The following is a 17,345-nucleotide window of genomic DNA, read 5'->3' on the forward strand; positions in this document are numbered from 1 at the left end:
TGAGCACGTTGGGGCAACCCAGAGAAGATGGAGAAGGAAGAAAGACAGACAGAAAGTCAGACTTGAGGAGGAAGGACAGGGAGGAGGAGGAGGAGGAGGAGGAGGAGGAGGAGGAGGAGGAGGAGGAGGAGGAGGAGGGGAAAGACAGAGAAAGGGACAGACAGGCGTCCAGGCTGACTGGTACCTGGAACACCAGCTGTTTAGAGTGTGCTCTCTCAGGCAGGCTGATCGCAGGAGCTTGTCTGTCTGTCTGTCTGTCTGCAGCTTCCTGCGAGGCACACAGGTTGGGGTGGGGTGTGTGGTTCCAGGCACCTGATTCACAGCCTGAGATTTGGCCCCCAGCCTCCAGGATATGCCCCCTCCCCGCCCCCGGGAGAGGCCGTGGGAGGGGCCCGGTGCTCCCCAGGCCACTAAGGGCAGGGTTTGGAAGAGGGGTGCCCCTGGCCTGGGGGTCCAGGGAGGCCAGGCTTCAGGGTCCTGCCAAGCAAGGAGGAGGGGCTGGGAAGCAAAGGAGCCTGGATGTGAGGTCTCTGGGCAAACCCTGACACCACCCCCAAAGCCAGGATCCCAGGGACCTGGTGAGCTCTCCACTCCACCAGGAACTGGGGTGACCGCTCCCTGGGGCATGCCACGCCCCTCCCCTGGCCCATGTGTGCCCACTCCTGAGAGCCCTGGGCTGGATGGAGAAGATCCCTCCTGCTCCTGGCAGGGTACCTGGGCAGGTAAGCCCCACCCCACCCCAACTGACCACACCCTGCTGATGCCAAGACCGGAAATCCCCCACAGGGATGCTGCAGCGATTCCAGACAAGCCCTGTCATTCTGGTTGATGGACGGTGGAGGGCGGGGTGAGGGAGGGGGGCGGGAAAATGACCAGGTGAAGGTGGGCGGGAGAAACCAGCTCACACTCACCCTGAAGTAGGTAACTGTGGTGGGGGGGGCTCTGGTCTGAGCAGCTCCTCCCCCATCCTTCGGGGGGAAGGCGTCTGTCCAAACACATCCAAGTTGTCCGCAGGCCCCGCAGGGCCCAGAGGAGGGGAGGGGTAGCCCGTGGCCAGAGTGGTGAAGCCCACGGCGGGCCGGTAGCTGGGGCTCCCGCTGCGGCTGCTCTGGGACGGGGAGCCCGTGGACGGCGTGGACTTGCAGGAGAAGCTGACGGCGGCCGGCGGCTGGAGGGTGATCTCGGACATCTCGGCCTGCTGCAGGAGGCCGGGGCGAGGCCGGGCCCGGGCGGCCAGCTCCGGGGAGCCGGTGCGGGAGCTGAGGGGGCTTTGGGTCAGAGGCGAGAGCCGAGAGGGCTGTAGCACCACTTGATGTAAACTGGGCTCGGCGCGCCTGGCCTGCCGGGGGCTGGGCCGGGGCCGGGGCTGCGGCTGGTACCACCGGGTGTCCAGGCCGAATGTGCTGGGGCCACCGTGTCCCCCCGGCTCGGCCGGCTCGGGGTAAGGCAGCACGGGGATGCCCATACCTTGGCTGGTATGTCTTAGCTGCCCTTGGCTCACCAGCGGCTGCACGGGTCTGTCCTGCCACTTGGTGGCGGGGGGCACTGGGACGGGGCCTCTGCCCGGCGACTTGCCTGCCCAACCCTTGGGCGCCTCCAGAGACAGGATGCCCGGGTAGGCCGAGGGCACCTGGAGGGAGGTGGGGGGCAGTCCTCGGGGGAGGCAGGCCTTGGGCTGCAGACTCTCGGCCACATCACAGGGGTGCAGCTGGTGGGGGAACATCATGGCCGGGGTTTCCAGGCCCCCGAAGGGGAACTCCGGCCGGCCCCAGGGCTCCGGGGAGCGCCCGCCCGTGGGGGTCTGAGTCAAGGGCAGCGTGCTGTTGGACGCGTTCTCTCCGTTCTCCTCGGGGATGGTGGGGTGGCCGAAGGGCCCCTCCGTGTGCAGGGGCGGGGAGGACATGACCGAGCTCAGGGGGCTGCCCACTTCCGGCATGTAGAACGGCGGCGGCTCCACCTCCCCGGGGCTGCTGCTGCTCAGGTACCCATAGTACTGGCCGTGGTGGAAGGGCCGGGGGGCGGGCGGCCGGGCCTGGCCTGTCGCCTGGAGCCGCCCCTCCAGGCCGCCGGGGCCCTCCAGCCCGCGGGGCTGGAACCGGGGGCTGTATGCTGGTGGAGGCAGGTAGGACTCCTGGCTGGACGACAGAGGGGTCAGCTGGGACTTCAGGGCAGCCACCGAGGTGGGCACCAGGGGGTCCTCATTCTCCTCGTCAGACTGGCGGAACTCGGGGTACATGTCCGTCTCCTCCGCAAAGGGAAAGCCCTCGATGCGCCTGCCCTTCACCGCGGGCTCCACCTCGGAGGGCCCCATCACAAAGCGGCCGTCGGGGCCTCTGCTGATGAGCTCGATGGGCGTCGTGGCCTCGGCCTCGGCCTCCGCCTTGGCCACGCTGTACTTCTTGCTGCTGATGGCCCTCTTGGTCTTCTTGTACAAGGACAGCTCCTTCTCCCGGCTGGGGCTCAGCATTCTCTTGGCTGCGGGCTGGCCCTGGTCGTCGGAGGACTCGGAGGGGGCCCGGAGCGTCCGGATGCTCTCTGGGCTCACCTTGCCCGAGGACAGGCTGTGGGGACAGGCGGAGAGCAGGAGGGTGAGGCAGGGGACACACGGGCCATTACTCCTTTGTGTACCCTTAGCAAACACCAACCACAATCACCTGGGAAGACAGGACTAGGGAACAAGACCGCAGGTGACTGCATAGTTAGGCATGAAACTCTTGGGCCAACACTCTCAATTTGTCTAGGTGTGTTTTCTGAGTGAGCGCCCGCATTTCTACTTCTATTCCGCTCCGCCCCACGGTTTGCTCTGTGCTCTGTCCTGTCCAGTCCCACCTGCAACTTCACTCCCAGGTTGCTCGCAGAAAGCAAGCTCATTATAATATTACAACGCAAAACATAGTCAGAAGGCAAATCTGTTAGGATGACCAAAAAAATAAATCACAGAACTACACTCCGAAGCCAAAGAGAAATGGGTTCTGGGCGAATTTGGATCATTTACACGACTGCTCCTTCCGCAGGGAACAGCGGATCAACCAGCGGTAACCAGCGGAGAAGAGCCGCGATGGGCTGAGCGAGGCGGACCGCCCACTGTCACACGCTGACCGTCCACCCGCACACCACAAGCAGCGTGTCCCCCGGGGCCGGGCCGGGGCACTTACGGGGACTCCAGGCTCTTCCTGCAGTGAGTGATGGAGAGCGGAGGGTCTGGAAGGAGAGAGGGGGAGACCTGCTGAGGCCGAGACACCAAAACACACGCCAGCGTCGACAGGGCCCAGAGCTGAGCCATGAGGGAGCCCGTCCCCACCCCAGGCGCTTGCCTTCTCCAGACTCTCCCACGGTCCCCATGTCCTTTTTCCTTCTTTCAAATCAAGTCCCACTGGCAACTCTACCCTCTTCTCAAGGGGCCCCTCACTAAACACAGGCCGTCTCTCCGGACAGGGAGCTTCTGGACCCGGATGAGGTAGAGCAGGGGTGGGGACCACACCCACCTTTTTTGCGCTTGAGCTTACGCTTGCGCTGCTTGTTGACAAAGCAGGCGGCCAGGGTGCTGAAGAGGATGGCAGCCGCCAGGAAGCAGATGGTGGCTACGATGCCAGCCAGCACGGGCCGCGCCAGGCCGTCGTCTGTCAGGTCCGGCTGGGGGAAGATGTCTGCGGGGAGGGGCATGGCGTCCTGGGAGGCGTCCCCTTCCCGAGGCCCCGCCCACTCTGACACCCAGCCCCCACGTGGTGGCCCAGCCTTAAGCATGGACATCGTAAGGCTCAGGTTCAGGCTCAGGCTCCAGCCCCGAGGAGGGTGGCGTGGATTACAGCCAGGGAGCCACCACATAGCTAGTAAAGGAGAAAGAGCATCAATACCTTACCCTGTGGGGGTGATAATTTCAATACCATATAATAATCTGGTGCTTATGCCCAGCCAGCATGGCTCAGTGGTTGAGTGTCGACCTATGAACCAGGAGGTCATGGTTCGATTCCTGGTCAAGGCACATGCCTGGGTTGCGGACTCGGTCCCCAGTGTGGGAGGCAGCCATCAATGATTCTCTCTCATCATTGATGTTTCTATCTCTCTCTCTCTCCCTTCCTCCCTCTGAAATCAATAAAATATATATTAAATAAATATATATATATAAATATATAATCATGAGATTATATTTTTTTAAATAAATAAAAATTTTAAAAGCCCACGGAGCCCAAGAAGTCACCTCCACTCCACCTGACGCTCTCATGCCACATCTGTCCTCCCCTGCACCCTCCCCTGCCCCCACGCTTGGCCGAGCTCCTTGCCAGCTGGCCCCCGGGGAGCAGTGCCCATGGAAATGGTGCCCTTGCTTTCTCACTAAACAAGCGCCTCCCCCCCGCTGCCCCAGAGCTGGTCCTGAGTCTAGGGAACCAAGGGAGCCACTCCACGGGGAGACAGAGAGAGGACCTGCGGGTTTCAGACACTGTAGCTGGAGAAAGATGTGTAGACATGGGACCAGAGGCAAGAAAAAAAAAAAAGTGAAATTGAGAAAATGCCAGGGAGGGGGCTTTCTTGAGCCTGAAAAAAAAATCTAGGGAGAGGAAGGAGTGAAGGGCAACACCACCCAATAGCAGTTTTCCAAATAGAAGCACCATAATTATACAGCGGTCTGACAACAGGCACTCAGTGGATGCTTGGCGACCTGTTGTCCCTGCTCTGGTCCCACCCCATTACCGAGGGTCACACGGGAGGAAATGGAGTTGATGGAAAAATAACTCTGCCCCAGCCAGTTTGGCTCAGTGGAAAGAGCGTCGGCCTGCGGACTGAAGGGTCCCAGGTTTGATTCCCGGTCAGGGCACATGCCCGGGTTGCAGACTTGATCCCCAGTAAGGGGGCGTGCAGGAGGCAGCCAATCAATGATTCTCTCTCATCACTGATGTTTCTATCTCTCTCTCCCTATCCCCTCCTCTCTGAAATCAATAGAATATATAAAAAAAAGAAAGAAAAAGAACTTAAACCAGTTTTTTCTGACAACAGTATGAGAAGATCTGCTAACTTCCTCTCTGTGGCTTCCTTACGGACACTGTGGTCAGCACAGCTCAAGATGGAGAAATCCCACCCGTGGAAGCAGGAGCGTGGACCTGACTCTCTGTGGCTCTGGGCTGTGTCCCCGCAGCTGTAAAAGAACCCCCACCCCCAAGTACCTGTGCTGGAGACACCGGCGATGTTGCTGGGCTCGCTGACCAGGTCCTGCATGACGGCCAAAACCCGGAACTCATACCAGGTGTCCTACAGCCGCAGGGACAACACCCATCAGCCAGGGACCTGAACGGCCATTGGCCTGCCACTGACCCGCCACCGACCACACACCATTGACCCTGCCAGGACGTGTCGTGGAACACGGCACCCAAAGCAGTGGTCCTGAAGCATGTAACAACCAGCACTCAAGTGAAAAAAAGTAAGTTCTGGTTTGTAGACTTTGCCAATTGCTGTGGTGTAAATACTCTGACCACGGCTGATGTCAAGTGAGGTCACGGAGAGGAAAGATGGGAAGAGAGGCACTCAGGGGCTCTCAGGAGCCACGAGCCAATTCCAGCCCTGAGTGGCCAGGGAAGGGAGACAGAAGGTAGGTGAGACTGTCTTTTCCAAGGGAATAGGCGGCTTCCTCTCTCCAGCTAAAGGAGGTCGGCTGGAAAAGGATAATGTAGGCCCCGGGCTCTGAACTGGTAAAGGGTAAAGCTAAGGACAGTCCTGGGAAATCCTGTCCATTGTAGTTAGGCTCCCAGCAAGGAGCTGAGGTCTGGTGATAGAAAAATAACTCTGCCCCAGCCGGTTTGGCTCAGTGGATAGAGCGTCGGCCTGCGGACTGAAGGGTCCCAGGTTCCATTCCCGGTCAGGGCGCATGCCCGGGTTGCAGACTCGATCCCCAGTAGGGGGTGTGCAGGAGGCAGCCCTCACTTGTGTGTCTGCACTTGGAGAAACCCCTCAGTGATACAGCTCCCACTGCCCCTGGGAGAGCTGGTCCTGAGTCTGGGGAACCTCAGTCACCGTGGGCAGCTCTGGGCGAGAACATGAACAGGGTGTGTGGTCCATCAGTCCGTGGCCAGACTTCACAGATCCGTGTCGGGTCAGTCAAAGCTTCCAGTGACTCCAGGAGTCCTGTCACTTCCAGAATTTGGGAAGCAGCAGCAGGGGAAGCCCGATGCTCACCTGTGACAGATCCTTGGCAAAGAAGTCTCCGTCGGTGCCTGGGATGGCATCGTCTAGCATCTCCCAGCGCTCTCCGACACGGAACTCCATGACGTAGCGGTCGATGGGGAAGCTGTGGTTGGCAGGTGGGAGCCAGGACAGCAGCACACCCTGCTGGGTCCGATTGGCTGTGAGGCACCGCGGTGGGGTAACCAGCACCAGGGGTTCTGGGGTTGTGATGGGGAATGCTGCGGCGGGAGAGAAGGGAGACAGTGCTGAGGTCGCCGTGGCCTCGCCGTCCATGCGATCTCTGGTTCAGCATGTGTCCCTGGGGCACCACGGCCCCAAGGCGATGGTCACATGCCACACGCCAGTGCAGGCATCATTTCAGGGGCAAGAGTGTCCCAGAAGAGAGCCCTCCTGCCCCAAAGGAAGGCGGCGTGGCTGTGGGCCAGTGCATGGGCTCCTGTGTCCAGAGCACTTCCAACATCTAGGAGGAGCCCAGTTCCACAGAAGGAACAAAATGGGCCCGGCCGGTGTGGCTCTCCCAGTGTGGCTCAGTGGATTGAGCATCGTCCCATGAACCAAGAGGTCACTGGTTCAATTCCCAGTCAGGGCACATGCCCGGTTGTGGGCTCGATCCTCAGTAGGGGGTGTGTAGGAGACAACTGATAGATGTCTCTCTCTTTCATTGATGTTTCTTTTTTTTTTCTTTTTAATTCTCACCTGAGGATATTTTTCCATTGATTTTTAGGGAGAGTGGAAGAGAGAGGGAAAGACAGAGAGAAATATCAGTGTGAGAGAAGCACATCGATTGGTTGCCTCCTGCACGCACTTGGACCAGGGTCCGGGCCAGGGAGGAGCCTGCAACCAAGGTACGTGCCCTTGGCCAGAATCAAACCCGGGACCCTTTGGTCCACAGGCCGATGCTCTATCCACTGAGCCGAACCGGCTAGGGCTCTCATTGATGTTTCTATCTCTCTCCCCCTTCCTCTCTCTAAAATCAATTTTTTAAAAAAGAAGAAGGAATAAAATGGGAGCTAGGGAAAGAGGACACATTAAATGCAATTAGCTTTTTAACAAGATAGCATCTTTACAAAAGTACTGCAAACGTATCTTTTGTTCTCTTCTCCAGGAAGCAGGACTATCTTCCCGCACACAGTTTGCTCTTCCAGCTCCCCTCTAGGCCCCAGGGGAAATCAAGACGCGGCGGGGAGACCCCAGGCAGGCTGGCACTGTCACTGCTGCCCCTTCGGTGGCAGTAAAGCAGGCTGGGGCGGTGCACCCTGCTCCTAGCTGCCCCTCTGGCCCTAGGTGGGAGGAGTGGCCACTGAGCCCAGGAAGGCAGGGCCAGCCACACGCTTGGCACCGAATGAAGCCGGGGCCAGAGGGACGTGCCGGCCGGAGTACAGGAGGAGGAAGGATTCCCAGTCCCCCGACCCGTGAAGCCACAGGAAGATGCAGACACGTGGCCTGACCAGGTAGGACAAATTCAAAGCCTCCTCCGTCCAGCTAAGGACGCAACAGGAATCGGCCAAACGTGATGTGGGGGGGGGGGGGGAGGGGGATTGCTTTGATACAAACGAGCCCCACAAAATGGAACGACCAATCTTTCCCGGGAGGTCTAGTGACGGGACCGCAGAACGCACGCAGCAGGCACGACAATGGCAGCTTCCAGGACCCTTCCTGCCACCGCCCGGACCACGCGGGACCTTGACCCACCCCAGCTCCTCCGGGAAACACCCTCAGCACTGCGGCGCGGAGCCTCACCTAAAGTGTTCACAGTGACCACCTCACTGAAGGCGCTCGTCCCCAGCCTGTTCTGGGCCAGGACGCTGAACTGGTACGCCGTCTCGGGCTCCAGGGCATCCACGAGCAGCCAGTTGGGTCCCGGGGGCACTGGCAGAGACAGCCAGTCATGGGGTCCAAACTGCGCCCGCTTCATCCTGGCCAAAGCGAAGAGAGAGCGAAGACAAGAGGGTGGGTGGGTTACACTGGAGACACAGAGCATGCACGGTCATCCCAGAGGCGGCGGCGCTGGGCTGGCCTCCCCAGGTTCGAGGAAGAGGTCACGGCCAAGGAAGGATGGCCACCCGACCTCGATGGGCCAAGCCTCACAATGCCAGATCACCAGGCACCGTGGCACCTCCTCTTCTACAAGGGTCACTTAGGTGTGAGTCGTGCTCAAAACACCGGTCAAGCCCAGCTGGCAGAGCTCAGTGGTCAAGCGTCGACCTATGAATCAGGAGGTCACCGTTCAATATCCGGTCAGGGCACACGCCTAGGTTGCGGGCTCAATCCCCAGTGTGGGGTGTGCAGGAGGCAGCCAATCAATGATTCTCTCTCATCATTGATGTTTCTATCTCTCTCTTCTTCTCCCTTCCTTTCTCTGAAATCAATAAAAATATATTTTTTTAAAAAACCACCAGTCAAGTTACCAACTGTGCTTTGGGATCATCTCAGCCTGGTCACAACCCTGAGAGTCTCTGCCCGGAGAGTGAGGACACTGGAAACAAGGCAGGTAACCCAGCATGACCGTGACGATGAGCCATTTGGCAACAGTAGGACTAACGACACTCGGGTGACCTCGGCCGCCCACCCTGGCAAGGACAGCCAACAGTGGGACCTGGAGTCACAGAGGGCTCTCTCAGTCCAACCAGGTTGGAGTCGGATGAGGAGGTAGGTCCCGGGTACACGACAAAGATGGCCTGGGGTTTGCCCGGAGTGGGGACCAGCTTCCCTAAGCCTTAAGGGTTAGAAACCACAATGAAGGGCAAGGTCACCCCGACACCTGTTCTACACAGCCCACCACCCAACTCCTGTAGGAGGTGCAGTGCCCGGCATCACCACTGGGAGGAGCCGTCACCCCATGGACTGAGATGCCACCCAGCCCTCTCAGGCCTGAGCGACAATTTAGTGGGTGCCCAACAGGTTCCCCTTTAGGTTGAAGGCTCAATACCATGTATGCCCAGGAGTTGAAGCTGAGGCAGCGAAAAGCACAGGAAAAAAAAAATTCTAGCTCCAAATGTACGTCAGTACTCAGTGAGAGGTCATCAGAAAGAACGGAGGGAAGGAGACCTCCCAACCTTTTCACCTGCCCTTCCCCTGCCCAGGCACCCAAGTGAGTGAGCAAAGAGTGAAAAGCAACACAGGTGAGCAGCAGCGTGGAGCAGAGCCACCAGAGGCCAGGGAAACCCCTACTGATGCCCAGACCTGCCCCCTGGCATCCCCAAAGGTGGCTCGGCCACACCCAACGCGGCCCTAGCGAGGGAGCTGCCCAGCAGTGCTGGGATGTTGCAGGGGTCACCCAGCAGGGTGGCTAGGAACCCCGCCCGGCCCCCACCCTGCCAGGGAGACCTAGAGATAAGGGGAGGGGAGATCCGGCTGCAGCTCAGAGTTCCCCCAGCTCACCACCTAGGCCCAGCTGGCCTCTCCAGAACTCAACATGCCCAGGATGTCAGTCTGGGAAATACCCACCACGTCCCCATGATGGGAAAGAGCGGGTTCCCTCTCAGCTCCCCTCGCTGTTAGAGGTGTATTGGGGGCTCTCCCTGACTCTCCAGGCTTTTCCCTCTGGATCGGAAGCTTCCTCCTCCCCAGGGTTGAGTCTGGCAGGGATGGCCACCCAGGGGAGACAGGTCTCTCCCTTCTCGAGGAAGAAGTGAGGGGCTCATCCCTCCCCGCTTAGGGATGCCCATGGTGCAGGCGGGCAGTTCGTGGCTCAGGAGAGCAATGTGGGGGAGGGCGATCCGAAGGCGGTGGGAGGGGCCGGCTGTGGCCTTTCTCTCCCTTTTCTAACCCTCCGGTCCTCAGCCAGACTCTGACCTTGATCTACCCCCAGGTTTGGGCAAGGATGTCAAATCTGGCTAACTTCGTAAGAGACATAAACACAACAGAGACACAGGGTCCTAGAGGGAACGTGCATGTGCTGAAGACCTGGCCAGGGAGGGGAGTCCCCCTTCCCACTGGTTTCTGTAACCCCTGGGGAGGGGGTCACAGAATAAAAATCAGCTTCCGCACTTCTGGCTGGGGTGCTTCGCAATGCCCTTGGAGATCAGGAGTCTCCCCCAGACTCCAGAGGACAGGGGGACCTAAAGGCAGAATGGGCCAAGGACACAACAAGGTCACAACAGTGAGATCAGCAGGGGAGAAAGCAGAGGGCGATGGACAGCTCAGGCACCGGCCTCCCAAACCTCTGGCTGGGAATACAGGGGCGCCCAGAGTCCCCCAGATACACACACACCCCCATCCCACCCCCAAGATGTTAGCCACTGTGTCAACACACCTCTTCAAGTGGGGCCTGGTGAAGAACCATCTCCTCCTCAGAACCCCACCTACCCAGGCACGGACCGAAGTGGGGGTGGGGAGGGAGAAGCAGAGAGCAAAGCATGCGGGGCTGACTCACAGAGGTCCGTACCAAACTGAGAATGTCTGCTCGAATCCTCCATCGTAGCCGGGCTCCCAGGACACGTTGGCAGTTGTCATGGAGACCTGGACCCGGACTCCGCCTGGGGCGTGGGGGCTGGTGCCTGGAAACCAAGTGGAGACCCTCTCAGACCAAAAGAACTGAGCCCCCCCTCCCCCGAGCTGGGCCCCCGCAAACCTTGCTGCGGAGTCGCAGAAGGCAGCACTCACATGGAGTGGCTGGGGCGGGGGGCGCGCGGAGGAGCGGGCGCCCTGGCCTGCTGGGTAGGAGGACAAGAGAAGGAAACCCAGCCCACCATGCCATCCAGTCCAGCCGGCAGGAGGGGCACGAGCCCTAGGAGCGTGGGAAACCTGACCGCTCCATCTCCCGAGGACAAGGCCCTGTGCTCGCCTCCGAGCACAGAAACCTCTCCCTTACGGACACAGGCAAAGCCAAAAAGCCCCAAACCGCTCTCCTATGAGGTTCCCCAGCCTCGGGAGACAGCCACACGCACCCGAACTCGGGCGTGAGCAGGGAAGAACTTCAACTTGGCTTGGCCTGCCCACCAGGCATCAATGAGGCGGCGCTGAGCAAGGTGCCCACTGCGCCGGCCTCACGTCCACGCACTTGCCCTGGGCCATAGCGGCTCCCCCTTCCAAGTGGTCCATGGCCAGGCACCGCTGGTCAGTGCCTGAATCGGGAGGGAAACGCTCCCCGGCGTGTTGGCTGTGGCTACAACTGCAGCTGTCAGCTCCCGGAAGTGCAGGCAAAACGGTGCACGCACCTCAGGCCGATAAGCGGGAGCAGAATGCCCGATGGTGCCCCAGGAGATGTGAACGGTCACCTGCTCTGTGCCAGGCCCCACCAGGGACCTCGGTGCATCATCCTCCCCGACCCCCTGTTCCTGCCCCCGGCTTCCCCCGGGGCCCCACCTCAGCGCTCCGAGCCATGGCTACTGGCCACGTAGGGGCCTCATCTCTGTGTCAGGGGGTTGCTGGGTACAAAAAAGACCTCCCAGAAGGGGCCCCATGTCCCCTCCCTCACAGAGTCCGCAGAGGGCTCCGGTGCCCTGTGGAGGCTCCGGCTCAGGGTGGACTGACGGGGAGAGACGCCCACAGTCCCCAGCACCCGGACCACCCGCCTGCCCGCGGCCGTACCGATGACGGTCAGGTGGGTACTGGCAGTGATGCTGGTGACCACGTTGGTGGCGATGCACTCCCACTCGCCGTGGTCCTCCTTGCTCAGGGCTCGGAACTGGAGGCTCCCGCTGGGCAGGGCGCTGTGCTTGCTTCTGCTGGGCTTCCCTACCTTGGCCAAGCAAGGGGGCAAGGAGGAGGGCGGGAGCAGAGAGGGGGTGGCAGAGTGGAGGAGCCGGGTCGGGCCGGGGAGGAGAGAAGCCACCAACACCTCAGGGTCGGAGGAGCCGGAGGATAGTGCTACACCCCCTGCCAGGGCGCCCTCGAGAAGTCCCCTGGCTCCCCGGCACCTGGTCCCCCAGAACAGGCACCCTCCCTCCACCGCGCGTCCCGGGAGCTCCGGGACCCAGAGGTACCTTTCTCCAGGTGATGACAGGGAAGGGGTCCCCCGCAGCAGCACAGGGGATCAGGAGCTCCCGGCCGGCCTCCTGCCTGTACTCCCAGCCTGGTAGCACCGTGAAGTACGGGGGGTCCTGGAGGGAGCACAGCGGGCGTGAAGGTGGGCACAGTGGGCACGACGGGCACCCCGCTCGGAGGCCCCTGCAGTCCCGGGCCTCACCTTCAGGACGAGCCGCGCGGGAGCAGACTGGCCCATGGTCCCCAAGGTGTTGTAAGGCACACAGGTGTAGGTGCCAAGGGCCTCTTCTGTGGCCTCCTCGATGCGGATGGAGCCGTCCTCCATCAGGGTCCAACCGAGATTCTGCCGGAGGGAGCAGAGCGGGGCTACGGTCAGGGGTGCGCACCAGTCCCGGCCCCAACAGGGCCAGACGTGGGCAGGGCGGCTCCCCTAGCCCCCCTGGGGGCAGGCCGGGCAGAAACAGCTGCCCTGGGGCGGGGTGTCTCGGTGCCCTGCCAACTGCGGACCCCCATGGGAAGCAGCTCTATGCTTGCCAGAGCTTCCGGGGAGGGTTCCTGGCAGGACCCAGACCCGCAGAGGCAGCCCCTTAGTGTCGGGAGGGTGCATCTCCTGGGGACCCCACATGTGTCTCTCTAGCACCTTCTCGACCTGCAGGGGGCGGCCGTCCTTGTTCCACTTGACCACGGTGGCCGGCGGCTCTGCGTCCACGGGGCAGCGGATATAGCCGTGAATTCCCACGGGCACGTAGATTACGGGGGGCATGTTGAGGACACGGGCTGGGTCTAGAGAGGGTGGTGTAGGGTGGGAGAGAAGAAAGACACAAGGGAAGTCAAGAAGAGAGAGCTCCAGGCCACCACACAGGCACCCCCCAAAGGACAGCCCTTCACACCCTCCACCCACTCCGTAAACACTTCGTGTCCTCAGTGCTCAACACGGAGCGGAGTGCTGGGCCCACCACGGGTACCAAACCCCGGCCTCCCGGGCTGATGGCCCCGAGGTCACGCTGAGCCCCCGGGGCAGGCTGCAGGCTTCTGTCTGCCCGGCCTCCAGTATGCCCAAGCACTTCTGTTCTGAATGCCCAGAGGCACGCAGGCCCCAGCTGCCTGCCCCAGACCAGCAGATGTGAACACTGCTGCCGGGTGGGCGGGGCTCTCCTGTCCATTTCCCCAGCCCCTCCCTCGACTCCCAACCTCAAAGTCAACACTGACCACCCCCTCCCCCACCTGCTGACCCCAAGTCCTATAACCGAGCCGGTTCCTCTCTCCACACCCTAAGCCCAGAGGAATGGCCGTCTATGCACGAGTTGGGTGAGGCTGGACCAGAGGCGGTCCTCTCTGTCCGTTCTGCTGGCTGCCCTCCCAGGCCTCAGTTTCTCTTTTGTGCAGCTGGAGGGCACCATGAGCCCAGGCCACAGAGCCAACGACAGGCTCCTGGGACAGCAGCGAGAGCCGCGCATCCTGCCATGTGGGTGAGTCATCCATCACCTTTCGATTCTCCCCGACTTCCCTGAGGGCTACCGAGGGGAAAGACGCGGAACTTCCAGGGAGGCGGAGAGGATGAATGAGCTGGGATCTTTCAAGCATTTGGAGCTCTTCGGAGAACAGCATTACATAAATACCAGGCCGAGGTATATATTTAGACAGAGCCTCCTACTTTTGTATGGTAGAGGGTGTTATTTTTTTTTTTCTTTTCCTCCAAGGTTTTCAAAGCGTTTATGAATGGGAAATACTCTGAACACTGCTTCTTAGCAGAAATAAAGATCCTTGCCTCACCCACCTGAAAAATCGCACCCCCAGGTTCTCTTTGAAGGCAGGGAGGAGACAAAAAGGGACAAGTGGGAGAGGGAGACGGGAAGCACCCATGGCTCCGAGGACGGGCCTCAATCCTGGAGAGAGCCATCGCCCCTCCGAGACTCCCCCGCCGCTCTCTCCCTCTGCCGCTGCCACCTTCCTGCACGGATGACATCAGCCAGCCGGGATGCTGCTCCAAGAGGCGTCTCCCTCCCCTTGGTTCCTGCACATCCAGCACCGAGCGAGGCACCCGGTACGTCGCTTATAATAGCTTCTTGCCTGGCTTTTTCCCACGGTAGGTCTGGGTGGGACAGGCCTGATGTCCTGGGCCTCGCAGCTCTTAGCAACGTGGGACTCCTGATGCAGCACGCTGCAAGTTCTCGCGATCAGCGGCCAGTGGAGTGGAGAGGATGCCTTGGCCCCAAGCAGCAAAGTCATTGCACAGGGAAGAAAGCAGTAGGAACGGGAGCTTGGGAGTTCTGGGAAGCTCCAGGTCCTGCTGGCTCCACCTCCACACGCATGCAATGCAGATGGGCAAGCGCCCAGCTCTGCGAGGCTGGGTCAGAGATGAGCCACCTCCTGGGGTCACCCACGGTTCTACATGACCCCAGTTCAAGTGCGGACTCCAGGTCTCCAGACGGTTACACTCCTCACCCTGCCACTCCCCGCCTTCGCCTTCAGGGTGAGCAGTTCTCCTGCCTTCAAGTGATGGAGAGCCTGTCACCTACAGCAGCAATGGGGGGCCTTTGTCGCCTGAGTGACAGGACCATCAGCAAATCAAAAGGAAGAGATGCATCCTCATTGCTCATCTTGCTCTCTCTCACAATGGCTGGCTCGCAGGGGGTGGGGAGCAATGACTCTGCTGAAGTATTCAAGATCAGGAAACTGAATTCTTGTGCTCGCACAAAAGCCCCCCATCGTCCCGGCACGGAGAGCAGCTCATTCATTTGGAGCTCGGCAGCCCCGGAGAAGGAGCACGAGGAAGCGAGAGGGAGCCTGTCCCCCAGCCCCTCACACCGTCCAGGCGGACGGAAATCTAACCCCACATCAGTTCAAGCTACACCTCCTCAGACGCCTGAGAAAAAACACCACGAAGTGTCCCACCCCAGGTGGAGACAGGTGCTGGCTGGCGTCCAGTGCCAGCGCGATTGTCCAGAAGGTCTGCCGACCCCAGGCCCCAACCTGAGGCTGGCTTGGCGTGAGGTAGCCAGCCTGTGGCCCACAGAAGACACCACGAGGCTGGTTTCACCTCAACTGACCGGCCCAGGTGTGGGCCTCTTCCTGGGCTGTCCTTGCTTCCTGTCTCCGTCATTCCTCCTCCCACATCCCCTGACACGAGGCTGCCCTCCAGCCTCCGAACCTTCTGGAACCCCCACCAGCTGAGGCCCGCCCTGCCCTGCCCATACTCACACTGCACAGTCAGGTAGGCGGAGGCCGAGGGGGAGCGCCCCAGGCTGTTGCTAGGGACGCAGGTGTACTTCCCTGCATCCTCAGGCTTCACCCGGAAGATGATCAGGGTGCCGTCGATGAGGATCCGCACTCTCAGCTTCAGGTCACTGTAGAGGAAATGAGGCGACAGGGGGGAGGATCTTCCATGACCACCATGGGAGCGACGCATCCTCTCACCCCCACGCATGAGGAAGAGCCCAGTGAGCCCTTGCATCCCAGGGCCCCTCGGTGCGGACACTGGCCCTCACAGGTGGGACCTGTGCACGGACCACCCCCTTCAAGTTCCCTGCTCAAAGGCCTGGCCCCGGGGCCCCTGGCTGCTCCGCCCCCAGGAGGTCTGGGCAGGGTGCTCACTTCTGAAAGTAGACATTCTCATCCTGCCAGTACCAGGTGTAAGTGAGGTTGCCGGGATACGCCTCCGCCCGGCAGGTAAGCAGAGCATCCTGGGATATGTTGACAGTGATGTTCTCAGGAGGGGACACTATGAAGGGAGGCCCTGGGGACACAGGAAACAAGCATGACCTCACCGGGTGGGGCCAGGGAGAAGGGAGCACCAGGGCCTCTGGGAAGGGTGCTCAGAACCGAGAGGGAGGCTGGGGGCAGCACTGGCCCGAGTTAGCAGCACAGCCCCAGGCCGTTGTCATGGAGACGCTTCTAGCTGCTGTCAGTGCTCAGGTCCTTACTCTCCCTACAGGTCCCAGAGATGCAGATGGTGCTGGATGTGGTCACAGTGTGCCCCACCCCCTGGCACCCACCTGCCCCCTGCCCCCATGCATTACCCCTCTACAAATGCTAACCATTTGCCCCCCCACACACACACACACACACATACACACACACACACACACACACAGGGTCCTTCCTGCCCACCTTCTCTCCAAGAGCCCTGAGGGAGGCCCTTATGGCTCTCTCAGTCCAGAGCAAGGAGCAATGCTGCCCTAGAGGAGCAAGAGGCGTGCCCTGCTCACCCAGCAGAGGGTAAGAGGGCACCCAGGGGGAGGACTTGGGGGGGCAGAGCAAACAGAGGGGAGAATCCCCGTCCCCGGGCTGGCTTTCCAGGCAGGCTGCAGCTGCCCTGGCCGGCGCTCTCCCGCAGGAGGCCAGTTCTCCTCCAAACTGCAGCGGGAACTCTAGCCCAATGCCACTCAGCATGCCAGTCAGCAGACAGGCAGGAAGAGCTGACCAGCAGTCCTGGCAGCCTGGACAGCCACCACCAACCGCCGGCAGCAGGCAGAGGCAGAGCAGGTGGGTGGGCTCAGCTCCGAGAAGAGACCTGGCCGCCCAGATGCCGCCGCTCTGAGCCCTCTGGGCCCCGGGCAGGGCAGCCCGGCATTTCCAGGTGCTGCCCGTGCAGACCCCAGCTCTACCAAGTGCCCAAATGCCCTCCGTTATTTAAACGCGACCTGGGCAGATACAGAAACCCACCCAGCACGGGCCTCATGCCACCTGGGTGACAGCAGGCCACCATGGGAGCTCCAGCGTGAAGTCCATGGTATTTGGGAGGTGCCCTGGCCGGCTCCTCACAGCTGCCCACTTCCCCCTGTCCCCAGCTGTGCCAACCACACTCTGCGGGGCTCCCAGAGAAAGGCCCTGGGCACAAAGCAGCCGGGGAGACCCCCGTTACCTTGCACAAGCAGGTGGGTGGTGTGGACTGCCTCTCCCTGGATGCTGTATGCGCGACAGGTGTAGGCACCTCTGTCCTCCCGACTGACCGACGTCACCGTCAGGCTCCCATCACTCACCTGGGACCAGGGAGAGACGAAGCTCAGCACCCACCTCGAGCCCGCCCAACGCCACCCTCAGGCGGAGGGGGCCTCGGGGCTCACGCACTGGGGGAGACGGAGACAGGGGCCTCATTTCTCATCTCCCTCCAACGACAGACCCCAGCCAGTGTGCCTGCTGTGCCCATCTCCCTCTGTGCCTCTGCACAGTGTCACTGGTCACGTGGAGTGGGAGACAGCCTTGGAGAGGCAGAACGAGGCAAAGGGAGGGAGAAGGGAGGG

At 61.0% G+C, this 17,345-nt stretch overlaps 1 protein-coding gene across 1 annotated transcript in view; it reads right to left on the reverse strand.

The window, feature by feature from the left end:
* Window positions 1-17,345, reverse strand: part of IGSF9B (immunoglobulin superfamily member 9B) — a 46,985-nt gene that overhangs the window by 11,947 nt on the left and 17,693 nt on the right. Inside the window, exons 5-18 of the mRNA XM_028146874.2 lie at window positions 16,967-17,084; window positions 15,697-15,838; window positions 15,304-15,449; window positions 12,743-12,885; window positions 12,305-12,445; window positions 12,102-12,218; window positions 11,707-11,857; window positions 10,550-10,673; window positions 7,915-8,090; window positions 6,166-6,392; window positions 5,160-5,244; window positions 3,486-3,647; window positions 3,156-3,201; window positions 912-2,561 (exon numbers count right to left, since the gene is read on the reverse strand). Of these exons, the coding sequence (XP_028002675.1) occupies window positions 912-2,561; window positions 3,156-3,201; window positions 3,486-3,647; window positions 5,160-5,244; window positions 6,166-6,392; window positions 7,915-8,090; window positions 10,550-10,673; window positions 11,707-11,857; window positions 12,102-12,218; window positions 12,305-12,445; window positions 12,743-12,885; window positions 15,304-15,449; window positions 15,697-15,838; window positions 16,967-17,084 (3,428 nt within the window). The remainder of the gene's footprint in view (window positions 1-911; window positions 2,562-3,155; window positions 3,202-3,485; window positions 3,648-5,159; window positions 5,245-6,165; window positions 6,393-7,914; window positions 8,091-10,549; window positions 10,674-11,706; window positions 11,858-12,101; window positions 12,219-12,304; window positions 12,446-12,742; window positions 12,886-15,303; window positions 15,450-15,696; window positions 15,839-16,966; window positions 17,085-17,345) is intronic.

This window comes from Eptesicus fuscus, chromosome 23, assembly GCF_027574615.1.
Source record: "Eptesicus fuscus isolate TK198812 chromosome 23, DD_ASM_mEF_20220401, whole genome shotgun sequence".
Classification (NCBI taxonomy): domain Eukaryota; kingdom Metazoa; phylum Chordata; class Mammalia; order Chiroptera; family Vespertilionidae; genus Eptesicus; species Eptesicus fuscus.